This window comes from Acomys russatus, chromosome 21 (genome assembly GCF_903995435.1).
Source record: "Acomys russatus chromosome 21, mAcoRus1.1, whole genome shotgun sequence".
Lineage (NCBI taxonomy): Eukaryota > Metazoa > Chordata > Mammalia > Rodentia > Muridae > Acomys > Acomys russatus.
The window spans coordinates 56,245,158-56,272,677 of record NC_067157.1 but is presented as its reverse complement, the minus strand read 5'-3'; the positions used below and the strand labels follow the sequence as shown (position 1 = coordinate 56,272,677).

Sequence of the window (27,520 nt, the reverse complement as noted above, 5' to 3'; positions counted from 1 at the left end):
CTGGCTAAGGAAGTTGAGCACCTATTCAAGTATTTATTGACCTCTAATGAGGCCGCTCCATCCTTTTACTGCTTGGCATGTGTGTGTTTGTAGCAGGTGTGTGGGCAGGTACGTGACGCTGGAGGTTGGTATCGGCATCGGACGTTCTCTGTTGCACTCCCCCTCATGTTTTTGGGACAAGGCCTGTCACTGAACTTGAGATCACTGATTTGTCTAGAGAGGTCAGCCATTGAGATCCCAAGACTCATCTATCTCTGGACCTCAGCACTTGGGTTATAAACAGTGCTGCCCTGACTGGCTTTTTCACCATGTGCTGCGAATCCCAGCTCAGGTCCCTATGTTTGCACAACAAGCCCATCCCCCACCGAGCCATCTCCAGGAGACCAATTTCTGCAAGTTGTTCTGTATCCCAAGTGTTGGCCCCTTGTCTGATTGCGGACTTGTAGGTCACATTTCCTGTTCTACAGGCTGTCTCTTCTCCTCTGCTCTTTGGGATTTTTTGTTTGTTTGTTTGTTTTGTTTTTGTTTTTTGTTTTTTTGTTTTTTTAACAGTTTAGCTCCATGCAACCCCACCTGTCACTTGTACTTGTACGATTAGTCCCTGTGCTCCTGGGGTCTTTCAGTGACACCAGAGGGAGTGTGTGACAGCAGCCACATGGATCTTGAATCTCTTTAATCTGTTGTTACTGATGTAGGTCCATTACGGCCATCCCATCTCACATCAAGGAGACATCGAAAGTGATCACAAAACACAAATACCCACACATTTATAAAGACTCATAAAATATTGAAAGGGAGTATTTACTGTGAAAGAGGCACCATTAAGTACTAGGAACCCCCAAGGGGACTCTTTTTCCTCCATGCCCTGTTCTTGCTGAGGCTTTTAAAGATCATCAAGATAGGGTTTGGATGGAAGTGGTTTTCCTTTCTGAAAAAGAAAACAAAACCCATTTGTATTTAGCGAGCGCGGGCATAGTTGACCTGTCACTACTGGGTTTCTTGTCAGTCTGTCTCAATGGCATGGACACCTGCTGGGGACAGGCTGGGTGCCCAGCAAAGGCTCCTCAGTGTCTGGATGCTGAACAGGCATGTATTTAAGGAAGAGGCCCTCCCCTGCCTGAAGACCTGGCTCCTCCAACTGTGAACCTCTCTACTGATAACTTGATGCTCATGAATAATTTAAAATCTGTTACCCAACCCAGTTCCCTCTTTCCCGCGTTCCCTACCCAGCTGTTCAAGGGCAGCGTGGCCTTTGGACTGTGTGAAATACTCACCAGCAAGTCAGTGGTAAGTGCTGCTGGGAGCCAGTAGGATGGCCTTCCAGATGCAGGCTCTAACCTGGATCTCCTCTGGTGTTCCAGCGGCAGTAACAGAACGGGTGGGAGTGGGGTCTACCAGGAACACTAACAGTGTGGGCTGGAGGGGGCCAGCTTCTTCTTATTCTCTGGAAGAATAATTCTATTTTCAGTAGTGATTCTGATTATTAGAACAGCGTTTCTTTTTGGATATTTTATGGCTCCCTAGAGCAGCAGTTTCCAGAGGTAGCACAGCCAGACCCTGCAGAGGAGGGCTTGCCATTGCTCACTTGAGCCCCCTACCTCTCCACCACCCACTGTGGAATGGAATTAAACGCCTTCCTTCTACATGCATAAATCTCTGGGACGGAAGAGTTCAATAAATGAATCTGCCAAGTATGGGATGATGGAGCGTGGACTTCTTGGCTACCTTCGATACAACATTCTGCGGGTAATAGATCTGATGTTCACTTGGCCAAGTCAGATGAAGAGGGGACGGAGGGGGTGGAGGAGAGGAAGAGAAGGAGGAGGAGGAAGAGAAGGAAGGAGGAGAAGGAGGAAGAGGAGGACTACTTCCTAAAGTAGTTCCAAGGTGAAAATCCAGAAATCATCTAAAAGCAGAAGTTTCCTTTCAAATACTTTAAATCACCCACAGAGCCAAAGATGGTTGGGTTTGTAGATATATCCAGGCAGTGTGTCTCCTGCACACGCTGATTTGAGAAGTAGCCAGGTCTTGGCCCTGGTTAGCTCTTGGATAGGAGAAGCGATAAGCCAGGCAAATGAGAACATCTGTGAACAGGTGTCACTCCAAAACTGTTCTCGGTAGCAATGGAGGGAGCGAAAGTCTAGTGCCATGTTTGATTTGGCTCTGTTCCATCGCGACACCCAACCTCACCACATACTGTGACTCCACACTGGACACCCATAAAGGTGATTGTATCCGATGATTAATTAATCAGTTAATTAAATTTGTCGCATCCTTTCACTGTACAGCGTAGGCTGGCCTCAAACTTATAATCCTCCCACCCCAGCCTTGCTCAGCACACACTGCCATACCAGCCAGGTCACTTTTTAAGCCAAGCTGAGTTGCTTCAATGTATCTCTTTGATCACACCAATCAAGCTGCTACAGCTTTAAATCCAATAATAATCCAATGATGATTTAATCGTTCCATTTTCAGAGAGGTAAAAGATAAAATAGGAGGCGAAGAATAAGTGGAAAATTCCATGATGCTCCTTCAATAAAGAGGGTTCAAAAGTGCCTCGACCTGGCTCACCCTTCACTCTCCAAGGAGTCTTAGCGGAAGACCTACGCCGTTTCAGCCATCACCCACAGTCAGCAAGCATGCACCGGCAGAGTGGGACAGCCAGTGCTGAAATCTGATCGTTTGTTCTTGAAAGCCACTGTGTGCTCTGGACCTGCAGTTGCCATCACTGGAAATGGGTTGCAGGACACACTAGGAACCAGTGATGGGTTGATGGGGACATTAAAAGGAAGAGGGGGCTCAGAGCAGTCAGGACTTGGGAGCTGATGTAGCGGCTGTTTTTGACTGTGACTGCTGTAAGGACACAGGACACATTCAGTCCCCGGTGCAGCCGCCCTATGCTTGCAGACAGCCTTAGGTGGCTGAAGATGAGGCAGTACTCAAAACAGAGATGCCTGAAAAGAGGTAGTTTATTTCCGAGAAGGGATACAACATTGAAACAACATGCCTGCTGGATTTGGAGAGGTGGGCAGAGCCGCAACAGCTGGCAAGCCTCCTTAGGCCCTGTGTCATACACCCTGAAGGTTATACTGGCATCCCCTTACCAGCACTAGTGGCTGGTCCTGGAGGCGGGTGAGGGGTCTCACTGAAACTAGCTGACAACCATAACTGTCACTTCAGCTAAAGAAAGCAGTGTATGCTGCTTGCTGTTGCAGGGCACTTTGCATTTCAGCGAAATGGCCAGGTCTTTGCATGTCTGCTGGGAATCTCTCCTCAGGCCACACACACCAACTAAGGGGTGTGTGTGGCATTTCTGGGGGCTGCAACTCTCTCCTTCCTCTTGCATCTTTGTAACCCATCAGTGTCTGTAAAGTTGACTGTGCCGGTGTGACCACATGTCTATTTTAGAAGCTTAAAAATGTAATCTGCACAAAGGTTTGCTGTGATATTTAATCTCCCAAAATTTATTCTCTTGGTTTATTATGTTTAACCTTTACAGTCTTGCAAACCAAGACTCTCCGACTTCCTGAGTGGAAGCTTTTCAGAAGTGTGTTGAGCGAACGCGTGTGCTGCGTGTCAGTGCACTTTCCAGTTGCTAATTGTTTCTTTCCTTGCTTCTCCACCCCCAGATGAACCGTCTCCTAAGGAAGTCAGCAGGGTAAGTAACCGAGTGCACTTCCTACAACACTGCCCCAGGCCTGGAGACATGACGTTCCTTCCTCTAAAGTTCCCTGTTATCTTAGTATCGAGGTGAGAAAAGCACAGCAGAAACTCTGTCCCATTTCCAGGGTGTCCCTAGAGCAGTCAGTGCAGAGAGAGGGCTACACGCAGAGGCCCCAGGCCTCAGTGCCTGGATCAGGCCCACACGTACCTGCGTACCCAGAGCTGTATCCATGCTGGGTTGTTAGTACCAAGACTGCAGGTAGAGGATGGACTTGTGGATTCTCCAGAGGAACCAGTGCCAGCTTCACTGTGCCTTCCCGTGTTGTGTGGAGGCGACACTAAACCCTAGCTGCAGAGACCGCTGTCATACCACCTGCTCTGCTGGATACCACAGCTCACCACTGAGCCGCCCGGCTCTGTACCTTGCCTCTGGAGATGCCTGGTTCTCAGCCCTGCCACCCAGCTTGCAGAGGGAGCAAGGCTGATGGCTGCAGTGAAAGCAGGGTAGCGCTCAGCACCTGAGACATTCAGTGCTAAGGGGGTGGCCAGCATAGTAAGCTGGGCAGATGCACTGGAGGAATCAGATGGCAAAGTGCCTCTGGTACTCACATGAGAACCTGGGTTTAGATCCCTAGCACCCATCTTAAAAGAAAAGCCAGGGTAGCCAAGTACATTTGTAACCCTACTGGTGGGGCATTTATGGGACACAGGATTATCCGTAAGCTTGTTGTCAGCCGCATTCTCATCTTTCCTGCTATGTGCTTGGCTCTCAGAAAGATGCTCTGGGCGGAGCGGGAAAGGGCAGCAAGATGAGAGCTCAACTTTTGTGCCAGTCCGTGGGCCTCTCCAGGGCTGGTGGAGACACAGTACTGTAGCTATGTGCTGTGATACCCTCAGAAACGGGATCGTGATGGGGACAGAGTGCATTTTGAAGTTTTCCTTTATGATCTTTCCTTGATCTTTTTTTCCTGAGTATTTATGAAAGGCTGCTGCTGGCTTGTGGGATGCAAGGTGTCTGTTAGCTCTTCGGTTTTTGCTAAGCCACGCCTAGTGTGGGGGAGCTTCACTCTTATGTGGAACCCTTCCATTTATGATGGCCTCATTGGTATTTCTCGGCCCATCAACCCTTTCCTTTTGTCGGCACTTGACTCCGCTGTTCCTCATCACTCTCTAGACATCCCCCCCCTGCCCCGTCCCGCCCCCACCCCCCCCCTCACCGCCCCTGCACCCCCCCCCACCCCAGGGCCACTGCATGCCCTGCTAACTAGGGGTTCTGTAGCCAGCTGCCCTCTGTCCTGGCTCTGTTTCGGCTTTTACTCACATCAGACCATCACAAACACTGTGTTGGCGTTTCCACCTGTAGGCTTAGCTCATTGATAAGCATTCATTGATTGCTTTTGAGTTCTCCTGAGAAAGCAAAACAAGTGTGTCCCTCAGATGTATTTTCTGTAGGTCCTCACAAGAAAGCTCACTTCTGTCCCGTGTGTGCTGAGCTGCTCATATGGTGGCAGTGTGGGCAGACATTAAATGTAGTGGTGCTTTTCAGGGATTTATTTTGTTTCATTTCCTTTTTTTCTTTTTAATGGTCATTTACTTGCAAATAGCTGGCAGTTTTCCTGAACCTCTTTTTGGCTGCTCATGTCTGTGTCTCGCAGATGCTCCTGACAGATGAGAGAACAGAGGATACTAGGATAACCAGAGTTAAGTGACCAGGGGCCTCAAGGGGACAGGGTTACAGTGCTTCCCTGGGAGAGTCACTGCCACGGGTGTCCTGTGTGTGTCGCAGACTGTTCTGCAGAGTCCAGATTGTGTTCTCTGGCCTTCACTGTCACCAGCCTGGTAACGGTGGTGGTTGCATTGCTTCTCTTTAGTGTGTTGAAATGCTGAGGGAGCAGTAATGCTTGCTGTTAGCCCAGTCGTGAGGCCGCACCAGGCTCTGTGCCTGCTAAGCTGGGGCCCCTGGGCCATCACTTCCCCCAAGATACTGTTATTTACTTTATGAGTCACTCTCTTGGGAAGAGAATTTTAAGTGAGCCCCGAGTGGCCCTTTGTCAGTTTAGCCTTGTTGGTCTTGAAACTCTGACAAAGTTGTCTTTACACTTACGGATGCAGTGGCCATACTTACCCAGACTCGTCCTTGGGTCAGCTTTCTCCTTGACTCAAGTTTTGTATGATTCAGTAAAGAAAGAGAAGGCCACCAGATGACAACTTTAAAACTATTTCTTTACATGGTTAGCTGGCTCAGGTTTTTTTTTTTTTCCTCCCTTAGTGTAAATGAAATACCCATTGCTACATTGTGGGGCTTTCTGGATGACCCATTCTTGATACCTCTGATCACTCGGCTCAGTGTCACATGGTGCTGGGTGCCGGGCTTCCACTTTGCTCTAGCAAGTGTGCCCTCTGCAGAGTGAGGCTACAGGCACTGCTGTTCCTTCCCAGAGAGATTAGGGAAGAACAGGTTGTGCCACCATGAGTTCCCAGGCACAGGACTAGTTGGTGGCAGGGAGGGAGAACAAGGGAAGGGGACCAGTCCGGGTGTGGCAGGTGTGCCCGGAAACCTCAAACGTGAGATAAAGGCTCCCACAGGCTAAATACAGTAGTTCACCTCCTCGCTCTCTACTTGAGTATGGAGAATGTAATTAAGATGGTTTTGTTGACTTGGTAGCATTCAAATACTTAGGCTGTCAGGTGGAGACAGACTGTGGGGTTGGGACCTCCCTCAGCCTAATGAGCAGCTGAGCGTGATTTCCCTCCTTCGCATGTGCTTCGCTGCAGCTCCAAACAGAGAGCATCTCTGCCCTTTACACGGAAGCAAGTGTCCTGAGAGGCTGCACTTCTTTACTTAGAGGAATTTCTTTTACCTTCATGCGGATGATTTTCTCCATGGTACTTACGTCCTTAGCATTTCCTTGCTTCCTCTACTTCCTGTTTGGAATTTAGCATTTATTTATTTATTTATTTATTTTTGGAGGAGTTATAGAGCGGCAGCTGGGTGGGGCAGAGCAGCAGGGGAAGGAAGCGCACCCTGTGCTTTGTGGCCAGTGCTCTTGCAAGTGTCCTGTCTCCCAGAAAGTGAGAGTGGTCCCTGTAGAAGGTCCTTCTCCAAGGACCACATGACCAGCTGCCCAAGAGGAGTCCCCAGGAAACTCTGAGTGGGATGTGACACCTTCTGGTCCCTTAGAACTAGAGTTAACAGATGGTTGTGAGCCACCATGAGGGTGTGGGAAATTAAACCTGGGTCCTCCAGAAGAGCAGCAAGTACTCTTAGCTGCTGAGCCATCTCTCAAGCCCCTTAAAGAGAGATTTTCTAATGGCAGAAGACCTAATTATAGCTAAACAGATAGCAGGGGAAGCAGGGTGGGGAAAATGTCAAGACTCAGAGCTTCTCTGTGAATGAGTGGACCACGGGGTCTACTGCAAAATTCTATTAGTGCTGAATTTCCTAAAAGTGCAAATATAAGTTAATGTGGCTGATTTTCCAGCAGTGCTCAGCTAAGTCCAAAGCAAAGCATTAAAACATGGCTCAGTTTTCAAGAGCGACAGTGACCACACAGGCAGCTGGGCTCAGGAGGGAGGGGGGGACCTGTAGTTACTGTGTCTCCTCCAGCCGGCAACCGTAGACAGCACAATATGACCAAGGGTAGAGGTGAGCATACGCGTGTAATCCCGACACATGAGAGACAGGAGCGGGAGGAGTGGGAGTTCCAGGCCAGCCTCTACCATAATAGTAAGTTTGAGGCCAGCCTGGACTACTTTAGAGGCTATTTCAAAGTAACAAAAAACAGAAACAAACACAACAACAAAACAGCAGAAAACAACAAAGTGAGGACTTGCGGAGAACGAGAAAGCAGAACCTTTTGAATCCAAGTAAACACATAACAATCACTTATAAAATCTACAGCCTGGAGTGTGTGTTAGTGTAAATACATATAAGGCATACAGTGTGGGTGGGGGAGGGGTAGACATTAGCTATGAGGTAGCTTTGTATGATTCAAGGTAATACTTTTGGAGATGCGTGTGGAAGGCCAGCAGAGAACTGCTCCTCTGACTTTTAACAGATCTGTAAGACTTGGGAACTATATTAGCAACTCTCTCTGTTGTTGTGGCAAAGTACCCAAGACAGACAACCTGAGGAGGGGAGGAGGTGATGACAGTCCATCCTGCTGAGAAAGGCATGACAGCAACGCGGAGCAGCTGTCACATCGCAGCTGAGAGCAGGGAGCAGCGAGAGACGAACGCCGTCAAGTGTTACTGTCTACATGCAGGGCAGGTGGTTTTACCCCAAGTAATCCAGCCTAGAAACTCCTCTCAGACACGACACGCAGAAGCCTGTATCCTAGGTGCTTCCTGGATCCTGTCAAGTTGATGGTATCGACCAGCGCAGCATCTAAAGAACACTTAAGAGATGTCATGCCCCAGACAAGTAAAGAGAAATAGAGACAGTCTTAACTCTGAAAAGCAAATGGACCAACAAGTGTTACTCATCTGGAAAGTCGTTTCACCCTAGTGAGGAAGAGCCCTCAGGGTGCCCGCCTCGGGAGCCAGGCTCCTCATTATCAGACACGTAGCATGAAGTTGCTTCAGGCACTTGAACTTGTGAGCGTGTGTGAAAGAGCATGTCTCCTCCTAGGCTGTGGGCTGTCCCAGCCTTTGCTGTTTGTTATTCAGGCAGCCACAGGAGCTGTGGAAGCTTCCAAGGAGCTCAACTCTGAGCACAGTAGCCCAAGTAGAATCGACGTAAGGCAGTTCCTGGGGCAAGTTGGTGCGTCTTTCCGCTGCCTGGGCCCAGCTCTCGCAGCTCCTGATTGGATCTGCTTGCTCACTCATCAGGCGAAGCCCACCGTGCCAGCAGTGGACTGAACACATGACCCGCTTGTCCACGAAGAATTGTTTCCACGATGACAGTATTATGTAAAAGACACACACGTCATCCCGTGGGAGTCGGCGGGAGCCATTTACTCAAGCTCATGGGAGAGCCGTTCAGCACATTCCAAGAAACGGAAACGGAGCATTCCTTTTGCACAGGATTTCAAACTGTTAACCTGTTTTACCCGGTCATTCCCAGCAATGGTGAAGCCACACCAGGATATGGGCATTTAAAGAGATTACAACAGAAGAACTGAAGCCCTCGTAGCGTGAACATCGCTGTTCAACACACACCTTCATTGTGAAGAAAGAGATGCAGAAAACACCTACAAGTAACGTCCCTTGATGAATCCAGCCTCTCTCCTATTCCTTTTTTCTTTGTCAGCTACTTGCTCTTATTTTGTGGTTTATTTCCCCTGATGAGAAAGAGCTTGTCCTTCCCGAGAGCCGACCCTTGGGTGCTGTGTGCTTGCATGCTGGTGAGAACCTTTAGTCACCACAGACCGGCACCCTGAAGCCCACCCATAGGCTGTGTCCGGCACTTCCTCTACACTCCCTGTCTCCTGCCGGTCCCCTAGCAGTGATGTGAGCACAAGAACTGTTTGCTTTTTAGTCAATAATTTGTAAGTATTGCAGCATCCTCCTTTCCTAAGTCACTGTTTGAATACCCTTTGCATCCTGGTGATCTTTCTGCCCCAAGTTTAATCAGTTCATATTATTTAACAGACCCTTGAATTGAGTGTTCAATTCATTAGTTCTGTCATTTGCATTCGCTTGCATTGAGTTCATGGCATGGGCTTTGTAGATGTCTGCCCGATTCCCTGCTCAGTGTGAGTTATTTGGGTGGTACCTGAGGAGATGCTTTGCTCACTCCCAAGCTCGTGTCTTGTCTGTCATCCCTCCAGTCTGTCTTGCATCTTCTGTAGCTTTCTTCAAATCCCTGACTGCTCCTGTGGACGCGCCTTGCCCCCTTCACAGAGGGCACAGTGTTCCTCAGAGTCCCTTTCCGGGACTGGTAGGGCAGCTGCCTTTTCCCTTCCCCCATAACATGGGGGTAAGCCTCCTGTGGCTGTCAGGTACCATTCTTACTCGTTTCCTGGGGTGCCGTTGAAGGTGGATTCCTGGGTGCACTCACATATGTTTAGGCGAGTACTTAGCACTGAGCTGTCACCCCTTCCCAGTGTGCCACTGAGAGTTTAATACAGCTGGTTGCTGGAAGCCAGCCCCTCACTCCGTGCCATCGGTGTGCCTCTGCCTCAGAGAAACGGAGCTGGGAGGACAGCTCAGTCTGGAAAGTGCTTGCCTGCAGGCTGAGGATGTGGGTTCAGTCAGTCTCCATCATCACACTGCAGACAAGTGCCAGATGCCCTGGGGCACCACAGTGAGTGCTAAGTGATGGCCGAGGACACAGTGAGATTCCATGGCGTCTGTTGGACAGGATTTGACACGCATTGGCTTCTGATTCCTGGCGTCGCACTTGTTGTGAGGGCTGTGTTCAGTGATGGCCCTCGATAAGGACTGTTCCACAGGAGATCAGTGTGAACAGGGGCTGAAGGTGAGGGTGTCCGCTCTCACCCAAGGTTTGGGAAATTGTGTAGTACCTGACTTCCCTTGCTGTGCATCACAAGCTGTCACTCAACACCCACTATGAACTTTATGAAGTATTAAAAGTTTGAAGATGGTTGTAGTCTGTCCTCCTGTCACACAGATGAGAAACTCAGATCCCAGAGATGACATTCCATGACAAATAATCTATCCATGTCCCAGGATTTGTGTGTGTGTGTGTGTGTGTATGTGTGTGAGTATATGATTGTGTGTGCTTATGTGTGTATGAGTGTGTGTATGTGAGTGTGTATGCTTATTTGTGTATGAGTGAATGAATGTGTGAGTATATGAGTGTGCACGAGTGTGTGTGTGTGTGTGTGTGTGTGCGTGTGTGTAAAACCCACACAGTGATGTTCTGCTGGCCTTGAGATTTGAAGCACTTGTCACTCCATTCTGCCATCACACTGGTCCCCTCGTGAAATGGGAGTCTGGAAGAGTCTCAAGCTAGAAAATCGCTGAGGAGTAACAGTGATCCGCTCCTCAGAGAGACTTCAACTGTGAGGCAGCACAGACAAGGTCTGGTGGCAGGTGGCCAGGGTGGAGGCCTGGGTGTTCCTCCAGTTTTGGTAACTTTTTCACACATAGTTGGTGAGGTAGGAAGCTGCAGGCTTGTGGGGAAGGAGAGAGAAAGCCTGCTTTATACATTGTTGGGTGATCATCAAGGTCCTTATCCCCCCGGGACCTGGCCTCCCATTCCTGATTTAAAGACTCAAGCCTGTGAGCTGGCTTCCCCCCCCCCCACCCCCCCCCCCCTGGCCCCCCCCCCCCCCCCGAGGATTCATTGTCAAGTCTGCTGTGGTGATCAGGACAGGTTTCCGCCCACTCACTCAGAACTAGCCTTAGAGACAGGAAAGCGTGTGAGAGGGTTTCCCTGTTGATTGCCAGGGACACGGGGGATCATCTGGCCGGGACCTCACTTTGCACCTTTGATTTTGTCCTTCCTACAAATACCACTCTCTCTGTCTCTGGACACTGAGTGCAGGCACCTGGCCCGCTGCCACCCTGAGGTGGAAGCTGTGAGTGGCATCAGGGAATGTAGTCAGATGGCAACAGTCTCCAGCCCAGGCTCTGCACATAGCAGGTCCTTAGCGACAGCTTTAAGCCATAGCTCGGAGTGGCAGTAGGCTTCTGTAGTCACTCACTGTGGCTCAACAGTCCTGCTGTTTGCTAAGGGCTGTGTGGCTCATGTGGTCCATCTAGGGGCTCCCTGGGTCCTGTCTACTCTGTGTCTCCTCACTGATGCCATTAGAGTGTGCAAAGAGCGGAGGGGCTGTGCCTGGTGCTGTGGGAAGCCTTAGTGACGGAGTCCCCACTTCACTCCACAGACAGGCTTTACACGTGCCAGCGGCGCCTCGAGTAGCAGGTCTTTAAAATGAGAGACGTCTGAGTGGCCAGAAACAGAGAGGTGTCAAAGCTGAGACCCTGAGTGCAGAGCCTCTGGTGGGGGTGGGGATAAGAGACAGCGTCCCTGGTGGGTCCTAGCAGCGTCCCCTGGAGGTGCTGCTCCATTTTCCCAGGGCAGTGGGAGGGTTTTCAGCTGAGGAGTAAGCGCATCTTGTTTGATTTCTAGTTTACAGTGTTTGCTACTTGGCAAATAGGGTTTGTAAGGTAAGCGTGGGGCAGGGAGATCAGCAAGAGGCTTTGGCCTTTGGAGGGGGACAGTGTGGCCTGAGGGGGGCAGGGTCACTGGGATGACAGGGTTTCCAGTGTGTCCTTGGAGTGTCTGCAACTTCACCCCTGCTCTGCAGGGCCCTGAGCTCACGGAGCCATATTTCTCTCAGCATTGTCTCTGAGGGGTTACCTAGCCTTTTCCTCAGGAGAGCTTTGAACTCTTACCAGGAAAGCTGCGTTTGTGTGTAAAACTTGTAATGAATAACAGGTGATGTTTTTATGTCAATAAGTCGGCCCAGATGCAGTTTAGAGACAGGAAGTTAATGGAGGGTTCTGCCTTCAGTCTACCCACCCCATGACAAGGTCACCACGCTTAGCCACACTCTGTCCACTCGGCAATCAGAGCCTGTCGCTGCAGAAGCAGCATGCTTTACGGACTAAGGGGCTGCGTCGTGCTTTTCCTGTGGCTCACTTCCACTATCTCTGTCTGTGTTAAAGTACCAGGACACGAATATGCAGGGAGTGGTGTACGAGCTGAACAGCTACATCGAGCAGCGCCTGGACACGGGCGGGGACAACCACCTGCTCCTGTACGAGTTAAGCACCATCATCAGAATAGGTAAGGCGCCCCCCACTCACTCTTGGGCCTCTACACCCTGGGGGATGGGGTGGGACGCCTCACTGCCTTCTGTTGGAAGTGGACATAGTTTGAGTGGGGAAAGTACTGGAATGAATGAACCCACAAATTCCTGAATGACCAAGATCAAGTCAGCGCCTGCCTGCCCTGAGTGGTGCTCCTGCCCGCCCTGAGTGGTGCTCCTGCCCGCCCTGAGTGGTGCTCCTGCCCGCCCTGAGTGGTGCTCCTGCCTGGGACGACACCTGCTTTTCTTTACATTGAATTAAACAGCGTCTTCAGAAAGGAAGATGTTAGGTTTTTAAAATAATGCTTTACCTTTTTTTTTTCTTTAAGAAATTCTTACAGTGTATTTTAAACCTACTTACTCCCTTCTTTCAGTCCCTTTCCAGCTCCTCCCTAGTCTCCCTACCCACCCAACTTAGTCTTCTGTCTCTTAAAAGAAATGGTTAGTTTTTAAAGGAAGCAAACATGCTTTGGACTTATTTGGATGGGTAGCATTTTTACATTTTTTTTTTTTTTTTTTTTTTTTGCCAGAAATAGCCTGTTCTGTAGACAGGATGCGGGGAGATGACACATCCTTCAGACATGGTGCTTTCAGTTGTCCACTGTGACACAGAGTCTTTCAAGTTTTATTTTTTATATGTAATTTTAATTTATCATAATTTATTCATACTAAACCCTGATTGTTATCCCCTCGTTTGTATCTTCCTGTTTTTCCCTCTCTCCCTCTTTCATTCTATTCCCCTCCCCTAGACCCCTGACAGATAAGGACCTCCTCCCCCACGTTATGACCATAACCTATAAGGTCTCATCCTGAGGGCCAGCTTCCCCTTCCTCAGTGTGTCTGCCAGGCCTCCCCACCAAGTTTTTAATCTGAGAATAAAAATGTCCCTGACACCAAGATGCTAGAGGTGGTTATGACTTCACGTTGCGCTGGGCGCTCTGCATGCTACCACGTGTGATGGCTGGCTCCTTGTCATCATCCCTGTGAGCTTGGGACCTCACTGTTTTGTTAATAAAGAGGCTTTGGATGATACTCAAGCTAGATAGTCACCCAAGCATGCACAGACCCAAGTGAGTTATAGGGAGCTTAAATGTGGGTGACCCCCACCGCCCACCCCTAGGATTTACAGTGTTTATTATGACACTTGCCTTCGGGTGATCCTGAAGAGATGAGTAAGGTAAAGCCTGATCACCTCAGTGCTGTGTATTTATTTATTTACACAATGTTTTTGGTAGGTATTTATTTAACTACTCCATATTCTTGTAGGGTTTTTTTTAATACTCAAAAATTAAACGCAGTGCCCCTCTGTCACTGGGGAGATTGGAGGCCCTAGTGGTGCATCTGTGTGAGGTGCGTGGCCTGCCTGTGCATTGGAAGACTGTCATGAAAACATTTGCAGTTAGTGGGAACTGGGGCCCTTCTGACTATGCTACGGGCAAAGCACATCATATTGTTCTGTTTATGGGCATCGGTTATATTAGCCAATCCACTCAAAGGCTGGTACCTGAGCCTCCCTGTAGAATCCTCGATGTTATATTCTTCCATTGAGATTAGTTTCTTCCTTCTTTTTATTGCTTTGGCAGCCACAAAAGCCGACGGATTTGCACTGTACTTCCTTGGAGAGTGCAATAATGTAAGTATCTATATTTAGATTTCGGTGCCCTAGATAAGAAAGTCTCACAAGTGCTCTAAGAATCCACCGCGTTGCAACAGTGGGTGTGTTGTGCCGAGTACCTTAAGGCCTGTTTACACTCGGCCTGTACATACGGATACTGCCTGCCAGTAACGGCCCAGCAGCATGCAGGGCTAGTGTACGACTGATTGTGTGTGTTTGCTTTGGTTTATAGTACCTTGTACCGTGTGTGGAATTTCTAGAATGTGTGTTTCTTATGAAAGTCACTTCAGCCCTGTGGGCGGGGATGCCCTAGAGGAGAGCCCGTGTCCTTTCTATATTTCATCCACCGCAGGGTAAATAAGAACAAAAGGGTTAGCATTGTGTGATTTTTCTAAGGGTCTGAAAGGTGAGTCTGTTAAAAGTGCTGGGGGTGGGTTGGGTGGGGTGGTCTGCTAAGCCTCGGCCAGAGTCACTGCTTCTGTGGCTGTTTCTAGATTTCTGATCGAGTACATTGATACATGCCATGGTCGTGTGCAGCACGCACGCGCGCGCGCACACACACACACAGATGCATTTCAGCATCTTCAGTACTGGTATCTGGTTTGTTATGCCATCACAGTAGTCTTAACATTTATTATCACAAACTTCATTCATATGCATATGTGGTAAGCGTATTGCTTCCATGAGTTAGGTGACACCATTTCTATTTGTGACATAACATATTTTCCAGCATATAAGATGACGACCCCCCAACTTTCCAGTTAAAATTTAGAGTTTGGAATATACTCGCCGTAGAAGAATACCCCTCTTCCAACGCACACCCTGTGCAGCAGACTTGGGCACGTGTCTATTTGCAGGCAGGGCACAGACAGCCAGGTGCTTTATTAAATGCCGGCAGACAGCCTGTGCCAGCCTACACTGCCCCTTGGGCAGATTTTTCACACCCAGTGGCAACTTGGGTCGGGTGTGGTTTAACAGCTTTGGGAGTGTCTGAACTGTGGCAGGGGCTATGTAGCCTCCTCTCACCTGAAGCTCTTGTTTTAACCAGGAATCTTGTATTTTCTTGCCCCCATTTGTAGAGTCTGTAACTTTTGTGATGATCATTTCTGTTAGCCTGATGTTTTCCTGGAAGAAAAGTTTCACTTAAGCAGAAACTATCTGTCTGGCAGGAAGACTCAGGGGCATAAGGACTGCAGGTCTGTTCTGATTCCCATGTGCCTTCCAGGAAGGAGTTGTGTCCTTCACCCAGGGGCTCCTGTCATCAGGAAATGACCTCGCCCACTCCTTCAGGTGTCACTCCCCTTCCTTGTCAGCTCCCCTTGACCTCAGCCTTTCCTTGGAGTCCTTATCAGCTGCTAGTGGGTCCTCAGCAGGTGGATGGGATTTCATGAGCCCCGCCGCCAATGCACACTTGGAGCTTTTGCTGGCTTGATCCCCTCGTCATAATCACTGAGAGTTTGTGTGTGCAAGGCACTATCTTGTCCAGCGAGCGTTGGATGCCCATCACCTCCAGCTCTTACACTCTTTCTGCCTCCCCATCCCCCTCCCGTTTCCACAATGACCCCTAAGGCTTGGCGGCAGGTGTATGATACAGCTGTCTCATTTAGGTCTGAGAGTTCTTACTCTCGGCATACTGACACGTTGTAGGCCTCTGTTTTAATTGTTCTCTGCTATAAAAAGAAGAGTGTATTTGATGCGGGTTGGTGGACAAACGAATCTTGAGGTTTAAAGATGGGCACTAGGAGGAGAGCATGGCTGCATCCATTCAGCAGAATAGTGGTGGTATTCGGTTCCCACTAGGGCCGAGGGCCTGGCCAGTCTTCTGTTTTTGACCAGGTAACAATACCAGGCATGAGTTAATCTCATGGAATTATGCAAAATCCAATCAGAATGTGGTTGGTTAACTCCTATTTATGCCACTATTGCACCAGTGAGCATGCATTGCCAGGGCTATTGTTAGCTCCCGGGGTTTACGCTGAGGTAAGATTGTTGGTTATTTCTCTCCCCTGGTAGAATGGACAGCACAGTGAAAGCTAGCCAGTAGGGGTGAGGCTTGTAGGTTAATACCAGCATGGCTTCTTCAGGAACCTGTGACCCAGCTACGGGGTGTTTTCAGGAATAGAGTCTCACAGTCAAGTTCTGGAGGATGAGCACAGCAGTGGCGATAGCCTGTGATGTTTGGGGGCCTGGGACCTCACTTTCTAACAGCTCCAAAAGAGCTAACCCATTTCTGGCACTAGATACAAGAAAGGCCTTTGACTAAACCCAGCATCACCCCATGATAAAAGTCCTGAGAAGACGAGGTATAGGATATGAGGGGCACATCTCAACATAATCAAGGTGGCATATGACACACCCACAGCCATGATTGTGCAGAATGTGGAAACTCAGAGCACTCCCACTTACCTCGGGGACAAAGGCTGCCTACTCTCCCCTTTTCTCTCCAGTGGAGTACTTGAAGCCTTGCCTAGAGCGAGAAAACAGAGGAAGGAGGTAAATCAGATGAAACCGGGAGGGAGGGGGACTATCAGATCTCTTTATTTTCAGGTGATATGATTCTATACAAAAAAGACCCTAAAGACTGCACCGGGAAGATTCAGCATCCTGTAACACTCTAAGCCAAGTAACAGGACACACAGTTACCACACAGAGATCAGTGGCCTTTCTACACATTAGTGGCAAACAGACTGAGAACGAAATCAAAGAAATAACACCTCTACCAATAGCCTCTTGGAGTAACCCTGATCAAGCAGGTGAAAGACCAGGACAACAAGAACTTTAAGACACTTAGGAAGGAAACCGAAGAAGATCCCAGAGGATGGGAAGATGTCCCATGCTCGTGGGCCGGTAGGATTAATACAGTGAAAATGGCCATCTTACCAATAGCAATCTACGGAGTCAAGGCACTCCCCACCAAAATTCTACCACAATTCTTCACAGAACCTGAAAGGACAATTGTCAGATTCATATGAAAACGCAAAAGACCGAACAGTCAACAGCTGCTGGAAGTTTTGCCATCCCAGACTTCAAGTTGTACTACAGACCCATAGAGATGGAAACAACGTTCTATTGGTGTAAGAACAGCTCTCCACTAGCGGAGTAGAATTGAGGACCCACATGCAGACCCGTATACTCCCACAGCTACCCAATCTTTGTCAATGAGGCAAACTGTACACACCGGAGAAAAGCGAACATCCTCAGCAAGAGGTGCTGGTCAAACTGGGTAGCGGCTGCATGTAGAACAGAAGAGACCCTTATTTCTCCCCTCGCACAAAACCCAACTCCGAATGGAGCACGGACCTCATGAGAAGACCGCACACTCTGCCTCTGAAAAAGAGAAGGAAGGAGAAGACTTCGTAAACTCGCCATTAAATGTCCTCCTTTCTGTCCTTTCCCCTCCGAGGACTAGCTCTGCACCTCAAGCCTGCCTGGGACTCACAGCGGAGCTGGATCTGAGCCGGGCTCCGTGTTTCCTCCACCACAGCCTCCTGAGTGCTGGAATCAGAGGTGCCACACCAGGACAGAGCCTTTCTGACACAAACTCGAGAACAAGAATTACCGGTTTCATGTACAGAATTTTAACAAAGCTACCGAAGCTGACCACCTCAGAGACTTTAGCTGATCAGCAAAGGCCAAGGGTCACATAAGGTGGAATGCATCACAAACTTTTGCTCTTAAATGCTTTACTTTCTGTTTCCATAAAATGGGCTATCAGGGATGAGTTAATTTCTAAAATGAACAGTTATGAGAAGTGTAATCTGAGAGCGTAATTCGGTCCTGTTAACCAAGGTTAAAGTCCGTGTGCGTATTACCAGAGGGGACAGAGAAGCAGAGGAAGTTAAACAGAAGATGGAAACCAACAAAAAGTGAAGACTCAACCTACCAAGTGGCTGTGGAGTCATTACGCATTGGGTATCCGCCACAGGTGCCACAGCTCAGCAACAGAGTCACTCCAGGGAGAAGTGACACACTACGGAAAGGATTTTTACTCCGAAGAAGTAGTCTACAGCTAAGGTGAAGCTTTAGCTGATGTTCTAGGCATTACAATTCATGAGTGAAGCAGTCTGCCCCGCCCCCCCCCCCCCCCCCCCCCCCGCCCCGCCCCTGCGCTGCCCTCCCCTCCCTCCAGCAGAAAGACAGGAGCGGATATTTTTTAGTTGTTGACGACAGAAGCATCTCGGCGAAGTGAGCGATGCTGTATAGCAGCACTTGCTAAGTACCAGAACTGTGCCGGTACCTTCACCGAAGGCCATTCCCCTGTTCAAAGAACACACACTTAAAATCTGGCTCCCTCCGTTTTGCTTCCTAAGCTGTGGCCTTTTGTACAAAGAGCAGTCCTGCCACTTTCACCCAAGGCAGGGCTGTGGTAAGGGGATAGATTTTTGCCTTGAGCTACTTGACTTATTATGAATTATTGATTATTAAATTTTACTCTAAAACAATGAAGGATTCAGTTCAAAGAATGTTACTTGGGTACCAGTTAGGGGAAAATGGAAAGGCAGGAACTCGGGTTTTGCGTTTGCCCATAAAGCTGCAGCCCCAAAGTGCTGCATTTCTTTATATTCAGCAGTGGCAGTTTACCATTAGTTTTTCATTCAACTGTAGAATAAATTCTAATCAATGTTTAAAAGTGCCTTTGCCTTCCGTGTTACAAATTTCCTAGGAACTTGGCTCCTTGCTTCTGTCCTACCACCTCCATTTGAATTTGCTTCCTAGCACTGCCATCTAGTGGCACAGAAGGAGAATAACACAAAACCCATCCTCCTCCCCAGGGCCTCATCCCACCCCGGCACTTAATGGAAAATTGTCTTCAAAATTGAGCTGATTGAGAGAAGGGGAAAAACAACAACAACAACAACAACAACAGCAGAAAAACAAAAACAAATCAACATTAAATTGAAATGTCATGAATGAAGTGAGGTGTTCCGGAAAATGCCTGGAGTGTGCATTTGCACTGAAACAGAGAGTCTGCGTGGCTGATAATACAGAGTTTCCTACTTCATCTAAATGGTTTTGCGCTTTTCTAAGTTGCATTAATTTACAATTATTATATGAGTCTATTCTTATGAACATTCTACATTTCATGATTTTATGCCTTCATAGAACTCAGCTTATTGGTACCAACCTGGTGTAGTTTAAATTAACCATCTATATGTTTACCTATGTCTATCTCTGTCGTGTCACAAAAGTGAGTGCACATTTACACCCTTTTCTTTGTTTTGTTTCTGTGGGGTATCTCATTCAACGAAGCATTCCCAACACTGGGCATGCGCAACGTTTTCCCAGCACTGGGCATGCGCAAGGCTCAGCCCTGCGCGTGGAAGTTCTCTATTGACTCTTAGTGTTTGCGGTAGCGGCTCCCTATACTTTCATTCAACTTTAAAAGTCGTGAAGATTGTACTGCCCCCAAACGGGTCATCCCATCAACATAGAACCGTAATCAGAAATGAAGGGGGCATTTGAACAGGTGACATGTGTTGAGTTAAAAAGAAGGCTGGAGAGCCAGTAAGGTGGTGTGGCAAGTGAGAACCTTAGCTCCATGTCCGAAACCCACGTGATCACAGGTGACGGGAGACTCCTCAGCAGGCACATGCAGGATAAATAAATAAATAAATGTAATAAAAATTCTGAGAAGAAAAATGATCAGGGGACACTTACAGAGTCAGCACAGAGACAGCCTCTGGGCCCCTGTCCCGAGCCCTTGGCTTTCTCATATGGCAGTATTTTCACGATTTTAATAGTGGCTTTTATCAGGAACATTTCTGTCTCATGAATGTATGAAACCACACGCTTGTTAGTAAATCCAGTATAATCCTTATAAAAAGAACTACTCTTTGACAATTATCCCCAAGGAAGTTTCAAATTCCAGCAAACACTTGAGCGCTCCATAGCCGGTTCCTCTCAGAAAGCCCCGTCTTCGGGATGCCTCTCCATGGATGCTGCTCACCTGACCCCACTGCAGCCTACACGCAGCCTCTGCAGATGGCCGCCTGGTAGTGTGAGAATTGCGCGGGATCTGTGAGTTCCAGACTCTAACTGAGACATTGCTGAGCGTGATGTAAGCACTACTTGCTTAGCCTCTCTCAACTGCACAGTGCGTATCTCCGGAATGAACAACTCCAACCTAAAAGTAGAAAATGCGGAGTTTCATTTGGAAGCTCACTAGTCTCGCACGTTCTTCCTGTTACTGTTGACAGCCCATTCCTAACCATGCAGTTAAACCCAAGTACCTTCCCTGTAGTTCTGTCTTTGATGGGGAAAGGACAGATGCCCAGAACCGGTCTCAGGACTGACTTCCCCACAGCGGGAAAAGCCACTGTCTTTTCTGTAATGCTCAGGATACTGTCGTCTTGGTTTTTTCTTGCAACTGTGTCGTCTTCCATCATTCTCTACTCTTCTGTCTAACGAGGGTGTGAGAACTGTTACACTGGTACGTTCTAGAACTGATGGTAGCCTGCCTTCTTCAATGCCACGCCTCTGGAGTGTATAGTGGAATCATACGATGTTTGAACACAGTAGCACCTCAGGGGTGAGCTTCTTCCCTGCAAATTCCTGGCCAGGGAGGCTCCCAGGACCCACCAAAATGACACAGTTGATTGACACCGTTTGTTGGTTTCCCAGGAGCACTAAATGGTGTGACGCCATAACACATAGATGAACAAGCTGGACCTGAGCTAGAAGCTTTCTCTTTGCTGACTGAGCCTCGTGGGGTCAGACGGTCAGAGTTCAGGCTGCCAGAGGGGTTAGCAGCAGCTTTACTTACTGGGGCCTTAGGCCCCGGAGAGACAGTGCCTGCAGGTTTTTCGCTCCATGGATGTGAGGTGCCCAGCAAATAGCCTTCTGCAAACTGATGTTTAGGTCACAGTTCAGCGTTTCTTTTATCTTTGGTCAGAGAAGGGTTGGGAGTGAACAGGGACTCAGAACTGATTAAAGTTTTGAGAATGTGAACACAGAAAGACCCAGGACTACATATAATTATGTATACACATGGGAATAGTTTTAAAAGTAGTACCAATTTCTAGTCTTTTAAAAAAAAAATAAGATGAGCCATCATTTATGATCTAATCTGTTTTCATCCCTTTGTGTGCTCTTGTACTTAAGCATACTGGGCTATTTTAATCTCTCTCCCACATGCGCTCTGTTCAGTGACAAACATCCCAGACGCTGCGCCTGTAGGATCCCTTGTCCTGTGAGTGGAAGATGGCTTCAGAGAGAGTCCTCTGGTGGTGGAGAGGCTGGAAAACACTTGTCCTGGGATAGTGTTCAGCTGCCTCAGTGGGTGCAGGGCCGACAGCAAAGTGGGAGGTTCTGTGGGCTTGCTGGCCCAGCTGCTTTATCTTTGAGGGGAAGCAAGCGGGACCTACTGAGTGGTCCCAGATGGGTGGGCAATCATGACACAGCTTTGCTAATTAGAAAACAATTTAAATGTTTTTATTAAGTGGAAAATGATTTAAAATATGGCCAGATTTTTGTCAAAATGATTGATCCTAATAATTTTGAGAGTGTATTTTAAGAGCTGAAATGGAAAACCTTTGCTTTGCCCTGAGTCACTTTATGGGAGGAAATCACGAACGCCTAACCATCCACAGCTTTGTAGAACAGTGTGCTCTTAATCATGGTACCCAAAATGTGCAGGTCCAGCTCAAGCAATGTGAGTGACAGGGCCTCAAAGCGGTGCGCTGAGACCACAGGGAAGGCAGTGACATCACACAGCCCCGGGCTGGACGCTGCTTGGCTGGCGTGACGGAGTCTAGAGAACAGTGTCAGGGTGTCACCCTTGTGCCATTTCATGTCCGTTCAGAAGAGGAGGCTAACGTGAGAGTGTCTGTGCCTGTGTGCTTGTGAGTTCTGGTTTCAAACGCACCTTCTATGTAACCAGGACTAGGAGGCTCTTCACGTTAGGCTCCAGGCTGCACCCCACCCCCACCCCCCTTCCCCGTGTGAAGCCCTTTGCACCATCCCAGGTCTTGCCCTGTGACTGGCTCCTAGATAACGCTCTACCACTGCTCTGCTCCAGAGTCTTGTTGATTTGGGGCAAAGGCAGAGGAGACCATCTCAAAAAGTCACCTTTTCTTCTTCCTAGAGTCTGTGTGTATTCACACCACCCGGAATAAAGGAAGGCCAACCCCGACTTATCCCCGCAGGGCCCATCACCCAGGGCACCACCATCTCAGCTTACGTGGCCAAGTCTAGGAAAACGCTGCTTGTAGAGGACATCCTCGGGGTAAGACACTTTAACCTTCATGGGCTGAGGACTTAATCAAGAGAGGTGGCATATCACCTTCATCTTCTCATTGAAGCTGTCTCATAATTAACAATAAACACGTTAAAAGAAGATGCAGGTCAATAAATGCATTTGTGTGCAGTTTAACTTGCATATCCGGAAGATGACAGCTGATGCGCTCCCTGCGAAATAGAGCCCCTTAGCTCAATGCATGCCACCATAGTTAAATGGAAAAATAAGTTTATATCCATGCCAAGTAGCCTGCCCTCTTGGTAATTCACGCTGGCACTGCTGCAGGAGTGATCGCCCATCGGCAGAGTCCTGCAGCGTCCAGGTCTCAGGAGTCTGAGGATGGCCATTCTGCTGAGGTAGGCTGTAGATTTCTGGGTAATGTAAGACAGAAGTCAGCTGGCCCTGAGTTAGGTGCAGCTGGTCTGCTGCTGCTGCCTCTCACTCCCTGCCCGTGAGTGAGGCCAGCGTGACAGGGTCTGGTGGTAACAGAGGTCAGAAGAGGAGTGGAGAGTTTAAAAACCGCTGTTGACATCTCATTCCTAGCCCTCCTATTAGCCAGAAGAGCAATCACATGGACAGGCCTGGGGCCAACCTGAGTCTCCTCAGGGCCCAAGGGTACCAGAAAGGATGTGGCTTTCAAGACAGATGACACCAGGATCCTTAGTGCAGTCAGATGTCTGATGAAGGAAGACACCTGTCAGTGTGTATACACACACATGCACACGTGCACGTGCACACACACACAGTTTTGGAATGCTGCCAGCACAGGCAGCCTGCTCTTCTTTCGATGATGCTTCATGATGTCATTGTGATAATCTGTATAAAATTATTAGTTCAGGTAGCAGCTGTAAAGACTAAAGGGCATTTGTTGACAATGCCTACTTGCCAGGGCCCGTCTCTAACTGCACCAACTTACCTGATTCTCACGTCAGGATGACATGTGCCCTTGCTCTTACTCCTCAACAGACAAGGAGACCAAGGCCATATAGTCATGAAATAACTGGTCCCAAGGCAATGCTAGAAATAACCTGTATGAATGAATAACTTTTATCTCAGGCCATGGCTGCACAGCATGAGGGTGTGACAGCTGCACACTAGCAACACCCCACTTTGGGACCATCCTGATTTCTTTTTCTGTTTCATGGTGTCCTAGACACTGACTTATTTTGATCATCATTGCCTCCTTTGACAACCTTCAAACTGGCTCCTAGAACACATTTACTCAAGCATAAAGATAATTCACTCTACTGTCTGGGCTTTCCTGTCAGGAGCAGGGTTCCCAGCCCTTCCATCTGCAGCTGCCCCGAACATCTTCACTCACCGAGTCGCCGTATCTCTAGGCTTCTCAATGCCTGAGCAGTTTGACGTACTAGTGGCGCCTCTGTTCCCTCCCCACCATCTTCCTCCCAATGCTCTTCTGTCCTCTCCACCTTTCACTGTCCCCTCCCTCACTGGGCCACTAGCCTTCAGGAGTGCCTCAAACGTTCTCCTGCATTTTTGGTTTAATGGCAGGAAAAATAACTTTGTTTGATCGCAGTCTAAAGAGAGCCTCCGATTCCCGGAAGCCATTCACCTTATAAACAGGGATCTTGTCTCAGTTTTTCTACCTCCTTTCCGATGATGTCGTCAGCAATTTGTGGTCACGTATTTACTTCATGTCCGAAGTGGGTGACTGACTTCGTAGCAAAGCCCCACTGTTATAGCTTCTCAATTTAAAAAGGGTTTATTTTTATTATTTAAGAGAAAAGAAAAGCATTCAAGCCGAACCCAATTTCACTGCAGTGATAAGTAATTGACAACGGATAGCTTGAACACATGACCCAAGGTCCTGAAGTTCACCATAGACGGGATGGTTTGCATGACCTTAAGAGCAGAAGAGAAGGCACGTTTGTATAGACCTCTCTTTATGTGGCATTTGCCCATGCTTTCCCTGCTGTGTCCACCTGGGGAACTTGGGGTGGCTCTGACAGTGGAGGCGAAGGTGCCAGTGCCAGACTGGCTGACAATTGTTCTTAGGACCCCGAGACACTGACATCCGTCGTCCCTCATAACGCGTGTGCATGCCAAGCTAAGATGCACTAAAGTTCCGGTCTCTCCCTGTCTGATTTCCAGGATGAGAGATTTCCAAGAGGCACTGGCCTGGAATCGGGAACTCGAATCCAGTCTGTCCTCTGCCTGCCCATCGTCACCGCCATCGGAGACTTGATTGGCATCCTTGAACTGTACAGGCACTGGGGCAAAGAAGCCTTCTGCCTCAGCCACCAGGAGGTGAGTCTCAGACACTGCCATCCTGCCCTCGATGGTAGCACTCACCAGTGTTAGGCGAAAACATGAATGAATACTGAAGTCTCTCTGCCTGACCGTGTTTGCCTATGAACAGTAATGTTCTCAGAAGCCTGGTTTTCTTGAGCAGCTGTTTCTAGAGGAGACTGGCTAAATTAGAAATACACTTGGCTTTTTTCCCCTCTGTATAAAAATATCTTAACAACAACAACAACAACAAAATGTGCTTTGGTGCATATCCAGCCAAGCAACGAGATGGTTTCCTGGTTGTCTTGTGTCTACCCAAATGCATTTCCTTCCTAAGTTAGGTAAGCACATCATGTTCTGGTCTTTCCTCATTGTCTGAGTTGCAGCTGACTCATTGACACTACAGTCACACACTGCCACTATCATGTACCTTTCTGGTGGATGGACCAGGCCCTTATCGTGGGCTGGCTCCACCCACTTCCTCAATGACCCACTTCTTGTTTCCGGGCTGCCCTTCACTTCTTCCACACCCTGGGCCCCTGGGAAGAAGTCATGCTTTCCTGTGGTGTGGAGAGCAGGCCCTGTCACCTCCTAGCCTCTGCCTGGAGTGCCTCCTGTGCACGGGACCTGTCTGTCCTTCTGTCCTGCTCCCACACACCTGCCACTGTCCTTTCAATTACACAGGATACTTCCCTCGTGTCTAGCCTTGCTCTTATTTCCACCTTTTGCCACCAGCACCTAGAATTAGCACCTTGTGCCCAGCAGAGACACGCAAAGCAGAAAGCAGTAACAGAAGAATATGGGGTGGATTGAATGGTTCTGTGGGCAATGTGAGGACCCGTGTGGGTTCCCTGGAACCCCTTTAAAAAACCAACATGTGTGTCTGTGGTCAGTCCTGGGGAGTAGAGACAAGTAGGTTCCTAGTCCAGCTGAATTGCTGCGCTCCAGGCTGGTGAGATCTTGCCTCAAAGGAGGTAGGCATTTCTGAGTTTGTTTCCCCCCCTTCATACATGCACACACATCTGCACACACATGACACACATGGAAACAGAGGTTAAAAACATAACGAATATAAGCACAGTATTTTTCCCTCTTAAGGATCCCACATGAGCTTAAAGAGGCAATTAGAGGCATCTCAATTGCATTTTTTGTTAAACTGAAAACTAATTATTTAATATTTAACCAAGATAACGCAGACTGGTGGGACGGCTCATCAAGGAAAATGGTTTGCTCTGCGGAACCGATGACCAGTTTGCTTGATATGCGCATGTGTGTGTTTCGCAGGTTGCCACAGCCAATCTCGCTTGGGCTTCCGTAGCAATACACCAGGTGCAGGTGAGTCTGGGGTGTTCTCACAGGGACACCCCAGGATACCAGCGGTGGGGGCTGGAGTTGAGGCTAGCAAGTGACCTCAGACTTTGGTTTTGGATGTTGTAATATAGCTGAACAATTTAATCTATTTAATCCCTCACATTCATTTATGAACCATCTTGAATCTCTTGTTGCAAGTATATATGCATTGCACTTTTTTCACGACCAAGAGGAGAAGTGCAATTGCAGAGTTATACCGTGGACAGCAGGGTCTCCTTGGGCCACGGAGTGTGTTGGGTGTGTGCCAGATGACAAGTTTTTGAAGAAGAAGTAGGTGTGGACAGCATGTCTGTCTCAGACCACAGCTGGGTAGTGATCAAGTACAGTAATAAACAGAAGACTCTAGAAACAGTGTTAGCATGTTGCACTTCTCAGGAAGTAAGACTGACAGAGATTGTATTAACAGCACTCTGGGGTTTGCTCTTCAGTCAGCTGAGCTCTTGAGAGACTAACAACTATTGTGTCTGTGACAGGTGTGCAGAGGTCTCGCCAAACAGACCGAACTCAATGACTTCCTGCTTGATGTATCAAAGTAAGTGTTCTCCTTGCCACGTAAAGTGCAAGTCCCTATGGTGCTGTGCCTCCATCTCCGGCCTGCATGTACACAGGCATCCTGGAAAGAGCTGTCAGTCACATGTGGCTTGTAGATCTGCGTCTTCATCCAGGGCCAGCTTGTGTGTTAGAGACGACAGATGCGTATGTGTTGGTCTTAATTTGACATTTATTTTTGTAAATAGTCCCTCTTTGAATATGCTGCCACTGATCTCTTTAACTTTCCCCCAAGGCGTGTGCTCTGGCATTTTCTAACAGTGTCACTTTACACAGCGCTGTTAACAACGCCGTTGGATTTCTGTGTATAGTGTCTCAGATGTGCGCTTGAGGAAACGGTTGTCTCCCTGAAGCTTGACCCAGATCATCCTCTCCTGGGTTGGTAGTGAAAGCCATTATAAATATTTATTAACTCCCAGGCTTGTGCTGCTGCAGGGGACCAACTGCATGTACAACCTACCTCATTGATACCTGAAACCTTAAAGCTCGGGCCATGGCCACCTGGGTCATGCCCTGCTACCAGCTGAGTGAAGCTGGGAGGCACTTGCTCCTCCCCTCCCCCCTGCTGCGCCTTTTCTGCAAGCTGCTCCTGCCCCTGCTCCCACAGGACTTCCTGATTCCTGGCCAGCACATGGCGGAACCCCGCTGAGCATCTCAGCCCCAGCTGCAGGTTCCCTTTGCAGCTCTTTGGAGTCTGAAATCCGAGGCCCAGGCCAGTAGCACTGCAGTGACCACTCACTCAGCTCTGCTTTCAAGCCGTTGAGCCCTGCCAAGCCTCATGGGGACCTTTGTGGAGCCACTTAAGAGCACACAGAAAGGACTGCTGGGCCTCCTCTCTAAGGCAGGCACATCTGCATATTTTGGAATGGTCCCAAAGTCACCGAAATGCTTGCATGACACTTTGTGACCCCTCTGCCCTCTGCTCCAGTAGGAAACTTGCTCACTCCAGGGCTGTCCTCTCCTCAGCTCAGGATACAATGAGGTCTTGAGCCTCACAGCCCTCAGGCTAAGGAGACTGTCATGGAGTTGTCACTGTACACTGTCCTAATCTCATAGCAGGGCTAAAATCCTCCCAGAGCCAGCAGAACCCATAGCGGGTGCTTCTTCTTCTTC

The 27,520-nt window shown here is 48.6% G+C and overlaps 1 protein-coding gene across 2 annotated transcripts in view; it reads left to right on the top strand.

Annotated features, from left to right (window-relative positions):
• The window catches only part of Pde10a (phosphodiesterase 10A), a 400,036-nt gene that overhangs the window by 334,904 nt on the left and 37,612 nt on the right, over nt 1–27,520 (top strand). For both annotated transcript variants that reach the window (XM_051164657.1, XM_051164656.1), the window contains 7 exons: nt 3,630–3,658; nt 12,244–12,364; nt 13,970–14,019; nt 22,085–22,225; nt 24,350–24,505; nt 25,772–25,822; nt 26,332–26,390. In XM_051164657.1, coding sequence (XP_051020614.1) covers nt 3,630–3,658; nt 12,244–12,364; nt 13,970–14,019; nt 22,085–22,225; nt 24,350–24,505; nt 25,772–25,822; nt 26,332–26,390 — 607 coding nt within the window. The remainder of the gene's footprint in view (nt 1–3,629; nt 3,659–12,243; nt 12,365–13,969; nt 14,020–22,084; nt 22,226–24,349; nt 24,506–25,771; nt 25,823–26,331; nt 26,391–27,520) is intronic.